The sequence below is a fragment of the Rhipicephalus microplus genome, chromosome 8 (assembly GCF_043290135.1).
Source record: "Rhipicephalus microplus isolate Deutch F79 chromosome 8, USDA_Rmic, whole genome shotgun sequence".
In the NCBI taxonomy this organism is placed as follows: domain Eukaryota; kingdom Metazoa; phylum Arthropoda; class Arachnida; order Ixodida; family Ixodidae; genus Rhipicephalus; species Rhipicephalus microplus.
The window spans coordinates 2465724-2477768 of NC_134707.1; the positions used below are offsets into that span (position 1 = coordinate 2465724).

The 12045-nt window shown below is 49.3% G+C and overlaps 1 protein-coding gene across 3 annotated transcripts in view; it reads left to right on the top strand.

Annotated features, from left to right (window-relative positions):
• LOC119165140 (putative Hedgehog signaling attenuator pxb) overlaps positions 1-12045 on the top strand; it is a 665846-nt gene that overhangs the window by 49394 nt on the left and 604407 nt on the right. For 2 of the 3 annotated variants that reach the window (XM_075870781.1, XM_075870780.1), the window contains exon 2: positions 3565-3777. In XM_075870781.1, coding sequence (XP_075726896.1) covers positions 3571-3777 — 207 coding nt within the window. In that variant the 5' untranslated portion in view covers positions 3565-3570. Of the gene's footprint in view, positions 1-3564; positions 3778-6644; positions 6746-12045 lie in introns of all 3 variants that reach the window. The other variant, XM_037417322.2, reaches the window with a different exon arrangement.

The window sequence follows — 12045 nt, forward strand, 5'->3', positions numbered from 1 at the left end:
TCTCAGTGCAAGAAATGCATTCGCATTTCCCCACGATTCTCTTCTTAGAGGCGAGAGTAACTTTTTCTTGTTTTTTCTTTAGCATCTATTTTGCATTATTTATTACGTCCATTACAGTAATTGTTGCTTATCATTATTTTTACACTAACTATTGTGTAGTTGTGGAGATGTGTGGCGTGTTTTCTATAAACTGCTGTAAAAACGCCAACACTATTCGTCATCTATTCACGTCACGTGATAACAAATTTAGTATATGTGGAGCTAGCGAAACGACCGCGAGCACGCTATGAGCGTGATATGTTGTCATGTTCTTACATGACGCGTTTCAGGATTATCATGTTTGCACCAGTCATATACTTCGTCATCCATTGACGGCACGTTACACCAAATTTGGTATATCTGGAGCTTGCAAAACGGCCGCGAGCGCATCATAAAGGGCTATTACGTTTGGCGTGGCAATTCGTCTGGGCAGACGCCATTGTGCGTAAGCCGGTCTGCTAGGATACTTTCAACCCCATCGGCGCCCAGTCTGCAAGACGCTGCCCTGTAGATGTTCCAGGTAGTGGTCGGGTCACAACAAAGGCTTCGCGAGACAACCCTTTTGTTGAATGGATTAGAATAGCGTGGGGCAGTGCCTCTGTGGAAGTTCTCATGGAGTCAACCTCTCGACTCGGCTGTCGTCGCCGACGCGAAATCGTCACAAAAGCGCCGACAGTCCTGAAGCGTGGGAAGACGTCGAAGAAGCCGTTCTTAAAGATCGAGCGTTTGTACTGTTATGTTCTAGAGAGTTCTGGAAGCCTGTAGCTGAAAGCAGCCATGGACCGCTGCTGACGTTCGTGTCAGCAGCCATCTCCCTGGAGGAGTTCTACTTTCCCTCTCCGAACTCTATTTCCTCGCCCTGCGGTGCCTTCAAGGCGTGGGTCGGGTGCGTGATTGTGTGGTGCGCTCTTGCTACCACTGGACCGTTTTGCCCAGCCGTGTGGTTCAAATTCTGCACCCTTTCTGGTGGGTGGACCACAGACTTCGTCACCTGATTTGCGGCAAGAGTGGTCACCGCCTTCTTGGGACCTCCATGTAAGGGGACGACGGGCTATAAAAGCCGAAGATATTTTGTAAATAACTGCTGAATCTTTGTACATAGCTTATTCTCCTCTGCATTTCTGTAAATTTCCATCTTTCATCTCCCATGTAAATAAACCTTCGCTCTATCTCTATTAACGCGTCCCCTCACTGACGAGCATCGGCTATGTGGACGACGGTGGGGAGCCAGCTACCCTAGAGAGAAGCCCGCCGTACATACCATGGACCTCGAACCCTTAACAACTGGTGGCAGCGGTGGGATGCCATCATAAACCTCATACCCTTTACAGGGCCCAATGTTCGATCATTGCAGCGACTATAGGTGGCACAGCGGAAGGTCAAAATGGCGGACGAGATGGTGATGTCGCGAGCGTTTACGTCAGCGTCGTAAAGCGTGAAGACGTGTTCATTGGTTCATGACTTCGGGAAGACCTAACTGCGGCGCAGTTTTATCACCACGTGAGTGCGTCAAATGTAGCGTAGACGCGTGCGCGCGCTGGGCACAGTGACGCTACGTTAGCAAAACGCGAGCACACATTTATATGTATAGTCTAACACCAGGCGCGACCAGCGTCCGTCAGCGCGGCCCGATGGCACACTGCGCGAAATGCGACATGCTGCATTTCGCACCAAAGCGTTACGGAGACAGCACTGCGTCTCTCTCTTTTCGTGACAGAGGGACGCCGGACGCGCTGAAACGTGCATGTGTCAAAGCAGCGCGGCGCGCGCCTGCGAGTATATGGCAGGACCGGCTCCTGGCGTGGCAACGCCGGTGTGACGTGACGAAATGGACGCCGGCGAGCACGCGCACTGCGTCACGTCGAAATGTATTGGCGCCTTGACTGTGACATGTATTCATGTTCTCACATGACTCGCGTCTCATGATTATCGGGTTTGCACCAGTCACATACCTTCGTCATTCATTGGCGTCACGTAATACCAAATTTGGCATATGCCGCAAGCGCATCATCAGTGTGGCATGTAGTCATGTTGTTACATGACACACATGTCGTGATTATCATGTTTATATGTGTCATTTACCTATGTCCTTCGTTCGCATCACGTAATACCAAGTTTGGTACTTGTGAAGCTAGCGAAACGGCCGCAAGCACATCATGAGCGTGGCATGTAGTCATGTTGTTACATGACACGCATGCCATGATTTTTATGTTTGTGTCTGTCGCTTGTGTTCGCCAAGGAATCATGCCATATCATACCAGCCTTGCAACATGCCATGTGAACGAAACCACCGCAAGAGCTGCAGGGCCATGAAATGTAATTCATGACATACATGTCATGATTTTCATGTTACTTTTCAAATATGTTCTTCGTACAGTGATGTTATGCCATACTAAGTTTAGTATCGATACCATTATCGAAGCAGTCGGGAAACCCGCCGTGCCTGCCGCCGAACCTCATACCCCTTACAGGGCACCATGCAAAAATTACATGTCACAATGAAATAACAACATTTCATGCGCATAACACTTGCTTGTTCTGAAATAGGAGGTATCTATGTTGAAGTACAGGCTGCTTCGAAAGTCGGTATCACTGTAGCTTTTAAGTCCTGTCGCCGTTTTCACATTTTTCATTGTTCACACAAGAGGACTCGTCTAGCACAAGGTGTTTTAGTTCAAGGAAAATCGGTTGTGCACAAATTAGGCTAGGACGCAAGAGACATGTGCGACGTTTTCTTTGTCTAGTTAATGCGCAACCACTATTCCGTGAAAGTTTGTGAACCAACAGGGAAAGCAGAACGTTTATAGCATCAAGGTGCCTAACCACCGTTTAGCGGTCCGCCCCGATGGAGCAGTGGCTCAGTGGTCGCGTGTTCGATAGCGGCTGTGTAAGTCTCATTTTGATGGAGGCCAAATACTTCAGGCCCGTGTACTGAGCAGTGTACGTGAAAAACCTCCACTATTGCGTCTGTGACAATTATGTCGTGGTTTTGCGGTGTAGAAACCGCAGATTTCCTTTCAATATTACTAATAATATTTTAATATTATTTATATTATCACTGATATATAGGTTAACCAGTGAGAATCGACCATTCCATGTACTTGCCAACTTTCAACAGTCTACTGTTCACAGAGTGCAACTCTACTAAATGTTTCTTTTGTGATCTTGATGTTTTTCTTTCGAAGTTCAGTGTCATTGTTTTTTTCTCAGCTGTGCACTGTCTTAACATGGTTTTTCACTATGTACAGATTTTTTCCTTTTCCATCTTTCTGGAAGGCTTCTGCATATTTATGTGTACACCCCTTTATTTTTCACTCCAATTTCATGATTCTCGTGTTCTCTTGTTATTCTTCCCGTTTTACACTGATTTCATTTTGTCTGTGCGTTTTCACTCTTTTTATTTTCTTTCCTGAAGGTTGTATTGTATTGTTTGTTTTATTGTTTTATTTTGCATGCACCTGCACTAAGACTTCATGGTTGTTCCGGGGCGCCTTAATTGATTGATTGAGTATTGCAATTATTCAGCGAGAGATGCCAGTTGAGCGTGCCACGAGAGCTACGCGTGGCTTTCGACGCGCTGCTGCCAAGGTCGCTGTCGCGGCTGTTCGCGAGAGGCCGCCGTCTCTGCGCACCCGGCTGGTCTACGCGGTGGCCTTCCTCGCCAACGCACTCGTGCTGGCTGCACTGCTGTGGGCGCTGGTCGCCCGCGAGCCCGACAAGGAGGACTACACAGAGAAGGTGAGCTATCACCATCATCAGCCTGACTACGCCCACTGCGGAACAAAGGCTTCTTCCATGTTCCCCCAGTCAACTCGGTCCTGTGGTTGGTGCTGTCACTTTATACCCGCAAACTTGTTAATCTCATCTGCCCACCTAACATTGTCTCCCCTTCACCCGCTTGCCTTCTCTTGGAATCCAGTTGGTAATCCTTAATGACCAGTGGTTATCTTGCCTTTGTGCTACGTGCCCGGCCCATGACCATTTCTTCTTCTTGAACTAGGCGAGCTATAGGCTTCTACGTAAGCTATAGGTTTCCTACAAACGTTGAAATCGCTTGTAGGAATGGCGAAAACGCCGCTGCATCGACGACAAAGGGAGGTCCGAAAAATAATTTGCACAGATGTCAACACAATCCGCATGCCGCGGGCTGGCATATCGGCTGCGGAAGTTGCATTCTCGATGGTGGCGAGAATGCTCGAGGTGCGTGTACTTACTTAGATAACTCGCCACTGTGCGACGTTTCTCAGAATGGTATTGTGGTTTTGGGACGCTGAGGCCCAACATTTATTGTTACACATAAAGAAGTTCGACTGTGTATGCACTTGTTCCCTACGATATTTAGTGGTCGCGCACAACTGACACACGACTAGATTTTTTTAGTACTTTGACAGAAGGCGAAGCTGAGGAGGGATACGTTGGTGTAGGTCACATTTCGGATGGGCTTCGGTACCGCCATATTGGCTTGTGCAACTTGTCGTTTTGAATCTTGAACAATTGAACGAACAGGGCTACGGTGGGTGTGTACACATGGGAACGGTGGGTTTGGTGCATTCCACGTTTCCTAGCCTTCTAAACTCATGTCGCAATATGCAAAAATATATAAAAAATATTCGTCTAACAGCCAGAGATGGGGCGCCGATATGCATGTCGTAGTGAAATTAGAAGAAAACACTTCGTGAGGCGTAAAGAAGTACAAGGTGTGCTTCAGTCTGGAGCAGCTCGCCAAACATTCTCCTCGCAAAAGATTGACGTCACGTAGGACAGACCTTTTACGTTGACTGCCTACAAGCAAATCACACTACCGACTGTATACAGCATACGCCGGCAGGCATAGGCGTGTGCAATGGGCCGGTGGCGGGCTCACACTTTTTCCTTAGTAACTTCTGAGCGGCGACGCGAAGTCTGCCATGTACTTCGCCTTAGTACGGGAAGGGGGTGTTGCGATGAGCCTTCGCCTCCCCCTCGATGGGGAATCCGGCGTATGCATATATGTCGGCATGCTGTCTGTGGAATAAGAGAGATGAACTTTTGGCCATGCAGTGTATGTCCGAATGATAGTGGCTCGTCGCTAGAAATATTTCATAAGATTTATATGGCACATGCTGATTTTTATGGCCGTTGGGTTGTGCAGGTTGATGCGGTGGTACTTCGGAAAGATGGAGTGTTTCGCTGACTGCTGTGGACTGAAGCAGCGCATGCCTTGAATTTAGCGAGTTATGAAAGGCCTTAACTTTCTAAAGTCTCCCTTTTTAGCCTTTTAACGTACTACAGGACAAGAACGAAGGGCGAGGCAGACACACAACGGAAAGTGATGCTCCTGTTGTGTGAGAAATGGATTACCAGCATGCCCAAGCATACGCCCTTTTTCATTTCACTGGACGTCCTTCTCACAACGAAGTCCCTCACAATCTAATCCTGTTTTCAAGTGTGCATGCACATCTTGGTCGGGGCATGTCAGGCGTCTGTCGGTGTCTGCGCACCGGTAGGTGCTATCTCCCCGCTCTCACTTTCTCTTCCATATCAACAGTTGCGGGCGCATGCGCTTATTCTCGCCCCTAGCAACCGGAGCAGACAGTGAGGGTGGAGAGTGAGTGGAGAGAAGCGCGCTCTGGCGTGTGAGGGCGCTTGCATCGCGGGAGCTCGGCGGAGCTCCCGCGTGTGTGGAGGCGATCTAGGAGGGGGTAGGTGCAGCGCTTTGCCGCTCCTTCCCTCCCCATTCGCTCTCTTCTCCCTGCACCCTACTCGCTCATACGTATATTTGCTATGTTCATAGGCTGTCGCGCCGCCTAGCTGAATTCAGGATCGTCCTCTCGAGGACGAGCAGCAGGTAAACACTTTCTTGTTCGGCTGTGCTTGCCTTAGTGTTAAAACGTTGACAATAAACGAACACAGACCACTTCGTATGTTTCGTGCATCAGTGAATATACGGGACCATCGGTGACGCGATAAATCTGATTCGTTCTTGTGACACGCAAAGTTTTTGTTAAAATATGTGGCAACTCGCGCGTTCTATTATATAATTAAAAATAATTAAAAAATATCTACGTGACAAGACGCTATGGCGCTGCGAGCGCGTGTGACCTTCGTGTGGCCCGTGTTTGTGTGCGCGCTGCTATAAGGCATTCCGGTTGGGTATGGGTTGGGTACGCAACGCCGTGGGCCCGCAATCACGCGGCGCCACAAGAACTTGCGTGCCCAGCACTAAATCTCTTTTCTCTCTTACACCGGAGCAATGCTAGTAAAATACTTAGTATGACTATGAACTTTGCTTAGTGCTTCTGTTTGTGTTTGCAAAAGTGAACAATGTGGGCCTGTTGGTACAGCATATCGAAAGGAAAAAAAAACAGTGCCTAAAAGACAGCGATAAGAATGACACATGATGCGCTACTAACGATTTTTCGTTCGCGCTTTTTATGACGGTAAGATCGTCGCATGTGCAGGAGGCTTGCTTTTCTATTTAAGCGCTGGTTTTTTCGTTCGATTGTGTTTACTCTTGCGCTCAACGATTCGTACGGACTAGTGGAACCAGCCAAGGCTCTTCACACACTTTTAAGTTGCATGTTTCCACTTCAACGAACACGCTTTTTTTAAACCTGTGGTTCAAGGCGCTGGACATTGGATCGGGACGATCAGGCAGCGGCACAGATGGCGCCACGCATTCCCCGAAGGAGCACTTCGTGAGCGATCAGCCGTCAGAGCCTGTCGGGTAAGACTGCTGATATTTGTCATTATGACGTTAATTTCTTTTCTTTTTGGTCATCCTCACACGACACGCATCACCGACATAGCCACTGCAGTGACATAAAACACGGATACACCTGCCTTGTTGGTCTACTGGCTATAGCGTTGGACTGCTGACCCGCACGTTGAATCCCCGTCACGGCAGCTGCCTTTCCGATGGAGGCGAGAATGCTAGAAGCCCGTGTGTTTAAGTTCAAGTCCACGTTACCGAGCTCCAGATGGTTGAGATTTCGGGAGCCCTCCACTGCCGCGTCTCTCATAATCATGTAATGACTATGAGACGTTAAATGCCAGCAGTCATTAGTACAAAACACACACCCACCCTAGTGTTTTCTGCTTGCGAAGCTGATACAAATAAAAAATTCATAGCATATTCATAGAGTGAATGATAATGACTGGGACGCAGCATCTGTCCGTCCATCCATCCGTCCGCTCTCATCGCACTAGAGCACGCATGGGGCAGACGTACGCTTCGCCCCACTCATTCACTTTGTGGATATGCTGTGAATTTATTATACGGAAACCACTACCGCCATCTACGGACATATACAGATTCCAAGAACACACACACACAACGCCATGTAGTGAGTAATTCATACATACTAACGGAGGAGAGAACGACCCACGTCTTAAGGAGCTTCTCCCTTAAAACACGCAGGGTCCTCTATGCATTTTCTTATCAGATGATATATTGCCATGCTCGGGCCCACTGCTAGGCTTACTGCAACTAGCGTGGTTTTGCACTGTGGGCTCCGTGATCGGCCTGCCTTTGACCAAGTGATTGTCATTTGATGGCGTCATGTGACATCACGTCAGATGTCACGTTGCCTGATGCCATGAATATGTCACACGTTTTGGCGATTGTGGCGTCGACGATATTTTGCAGCGCTCGTGTTGACACCGGGAAATGCTGATGCCGACGGCCGATTTTCGCTGTTGATAAATGTCACACCTGTCCCGTTTATTAGGGAGGCGATCGCCGGGCTAATTCCAAGAGCCGAAGTATCGGCCCCCCGAACCGCACCACGAAAGCGTGGACAATTTAGAAGTGGTCCTTATTGGTGCGCCAGCGGACGCCGGCTGTGGCCCAAAGAACAAGACAGAGCCGAGAGATGATAAACAAACAAAATTATATTCTCATTAACGGCAGATCAAAAACAATACACACGTATGCACACTCCACAATAGTTACATACAATACGTCACCAAACAGACAATGTACTACACAGTACAATCAACCACACTTGAAACAACGGACACAGACAACAATACGCACTACGATGCAGTCACATGCATTGAACAACCAAGACACTTAAGGACTAAAGAGATAGAAAACCTATTCAGTCCAAAGTCCTTGGAACAAAAGTCTGAATGATACTCTTCCGAGAATCACTCACTCAAAGTCCAGCGTTGTTGTCGTTCCGCAGCTCTCTGGAGTTTCTCTTCCAGGAAACCTCCCGTCTTCAATTGGCCACTCTTCAAACTTCAACTTCTTCGCCGGAACCCGTCGGCTTCACACACGCAGCTGTTGCCCGCGTCTTCGCTCGATAGCGGTAAACCCACGCTCTTGCCTGTAGCTCGAGCCGTCCCTACGGACCACAAACTTCGCCGACTACACGGCGGAATTCCTACGCGCTCTGGCGTTAACTTCCGTCACCACCTGCTTTCTCGTCTCGGCCGCTCGATTAAATACCTTCCGCGCCACTTTCCAGAATTTTCTCGTCCTTTCGTCGGCGCGATACGCAGCGAAGGCTGGAGAGAGGCGAGACGGTTTGTCAGCCCTCCGCGTCGGGTGACTCAGCTCGGCGTAGCCACGCCTCCTTCGTTCTGGAAATTTCTAGCGCTTGCCCGGCCGCCGCTGTGGGGTGAGGAGGTTCGTCTGCGAAGCCGTGCTTCTGCGGGGAGAGCGCGCGCCCGGGAGCCTTGGATGTTTGCTTTCCTTTTTTTTTTCTTTTTACCTTGCGGCGTTTCTACCGCCCGTTGTCGCAAGGATTTGGCGGCGCGCTCTCTTTTTAGCGCTCGTTCTGTGACACTGCCCCCCACTTTAAGAATATTATCTCATAATATTCAAAACCACACAAACGAGCGCGAAAGTCACCACACACTCTCACAGACTGTAACACCATCAGTCGCTCATAACACTTCACATTCACAATAGATCACGCAATACAATCTTACATTGTAGTTCAATTCCACAACACATGAAATATAGCCACAGGTACATGCCTACAACACTTCATCACGCATTCCAAACAATACAAACGTACAAAGTTCTGTCGATACAACAATTATACAACACTTTACATCACATCATCGCACAGAACACTGACTCGCTCTACACTGGATAACACAATAACAACACAGCCTATTGCATTCGCTACTGTCAGACCCTTCCAAAACATTCAAACTCGGCTAAGATAGTCGGCACCAACGTTCTCGCTTCCCTTGATGTGCTCGACTCGGAACTGATACTCCTGCAGAAGCAAGCTCCACCTCAACACTCTGCTGTTGAGCTGTTTAGCCTGTTTTATGTATTGGAGAGGCTGGTGGTCAGTTTGGACCAAGAAAGGAACTCCGTAGAGATAAGTATTAAACTTCTGTATCCCCCACACCAGGGCTAGACATTCTCTTTCGATGGTGCTGTAGGATGATTCCCGGGGAAGTAGTTTGCGACTGGCGTATGCTATGGGATGGAGGGTCCCTTCGTGTGACTGCAAGAGCACAGCCCCAAGGCTGGTGTCGGAAGCGTCGGTGCGGAGAATGAATTCCTTGGTTAAGTCTGGAAGGCGGAGCACGGGAGGGTTCGAGATACATTCCTTGAGTTTCGCAAATGCTTTCTCGTGTGTCGTCGTCCATTTTACTAAGTTGCTTTCACCCTTCTTGATCAGTTCTGTGAGAGGGGCGCTGATCTCGGCATAATTTGGAATGAACTCCCGGTAATAGCTGGTCAACCCGAGAAAAGCGCGTACCTGTCGCTTCGTTTTTGGGGCGGGTGCAGCTTGGATTTTGTCAAGAGTCTTTCCCAGTGGAGCAAGCATGTTTTGTCCAATGTGATGTCCCAGGAAATCAATCTCCTTCATTCCCAACTCACACTTGCTCGGTCTCACGGTCAACCCGGCAGCCTGAATTCGAGCGAAGAGTTGTCTGAGAGTGGATAGGTGTTCCTCCCAGGTCGTGCTTGTTATGAGTACGTCGTCGTAGTAATGTTCAACGCCCGGGATTCCCTCAGTGACTAGTCGCATCAGCCGGGCGAACACGGCGGGTGCCGTTTTGATCCCGAAAGGCATGTAGCAAAACTGGTAGAGACCGGATTTTGTCGAAAACGCAGTTTTAGGTCTCGACTGCTGGGAGAGTGGGATTTGCCAGTAGCCCTTAACAAAATCTAACTTAGAGAAGTATCTTTTGTTTGTGGCACTGGCAAAAACGGCATCTGCCCTAGGCATGGGCTCTGCATCGGCTATCATGAGGTTGTTCAGGCGCCGGAAATCGACTACAAACCGCTTGGTTTTGTCTGGTTTGTCCACAAGCAACACTGGGGAATTATAGGGCGATTTCGAGACTTCAATTATGCCCAGTGTTTTCATTTGCTGTACCTCGGCCTCGATGTCTTTAGTCGTAGCAAAAGGTAACGGGTACTGTTTGACGTGGACTGGGGACTCCGTCACTGTCTCGAGGTGGCACTCCACCCAATCTGTCTTGCCCGGGACATTCGAAAATATTTTAGAGTGCGCTTTCATGGTTTTCTCCAACTCCTCCTTTTGTTGGTCCGTCAAACTTGGGCAGATCTTGACGTCAGTAATCCCTTCTGTCTGCACGAACTCCGGCACTGGTAGTTCCTGTTCATCCCCATTGTCAATAACCCCTACGATGGCTTGGCATTGATGTGGCGCATCTTGGTTCGTTTCCCGCTCCGCATACTTCTTCAGCAAATTGGCATGGAAAATTTTCGGCCCGCCCGGCGTCTTTATGGAGTAATCGAAGTCCCCAATTTTCGCCTGCACTTCGAAGGGCCCCTTCCAATGCAGCAAGAGTTTATTTTTGTCTGTTGGGAGCAGGATGAGAACCTTATCTCCTGGTTGGAATACTCTATCCCTTGATCTTCGATTGTAGTGCTTAGCGTAGCGTACTCCCGCCCTTCGGAGTTCTTCGTGAGCTAGGCGGCACGTCTCTTCTAGACGATTTCGGAGATCCAATACGTACTGGTAAGTTGTCTTCAGCTCATCGTCCAGCTCCTGGTTCGTCCAAACTTCCTTTAAGATCGCCAGGGGTCCCCGGACATGTCGGCCGTACAGAAGCTCGAACGGTGAAAAGCCGAGACTTGCCTGGGGAACCTCTCTGTACGCGAACAGCAACGGACCCAGGAATCTGTCCCAGTTTTTTGGTTTCTCCGCACACATTCTTTTGAGCATAGTCTTCAGGGTGCCATTAAATTTTTCCACCATCCCGTTAGCCATCGGGTGGTAAGGGGTGGTATGGAGTTGGCGCACCGATAGAAGTCGTGCCACTTCCTTCATTAACTCCGACGTGAAATTCGAGCCCCGATCACTTAGGATTTCCCTCGGTACACCAAAACGGGAGAACATCTCCACGAGGGCCTCTGCGACTCGTTCGGTCTCTATGCCAGGTAGTGCAACTGCCTCCGGATAGCGCGTGGCGCAATCGACTAGAGTCAAGATATAGCGGTTTCCTTGACCAGATGGGGGTCGGATAGGGCCTACTATATCAATAGCTACCCTTTTAAAGGGGGTGTCTATGACGGGGGACTGGCCGAGTGACACGTGTGGCACCCTTCCTTTTGGCACAGTTCGCTGGCAGATATCACAAGATGCCACGAACCGTTTCACGTCGGCTGTGACACCGGGCCAGAAGAATTCTTCCTGAATTCTGTCCTTGGTTTTCTCGGCCCCCAAGTGCCCCGCCATTATCCCATCGTGGGCTAGCTTCATAACAGCCTCTCGGTGGTTCTTCGGCACCAAGAGCTGTCGTATCCGCCGACCACTCCTCTCCGTATAGTACCGGTAGAGCAGTCCATCTTCCTGCTTGAACATTATCGCGCATCTACTATTACGGCATCTGAGGTCCTTGTCGATTTGCGCAAAGCAGGGTTTTAACGACTCGTCCTGGCTTTGTTCCTCGGCATAGCTGAAGCTCGGGTCCTCTTCGGAATTGGGTGCAGGGAGGGGCTGGAATGGCTTCGACTGGGCTTTGGTCTGTGCTCGGGTTGCAACTGCGACTACATCCTCGTCGGCCGTGGCTGGTTGGTCG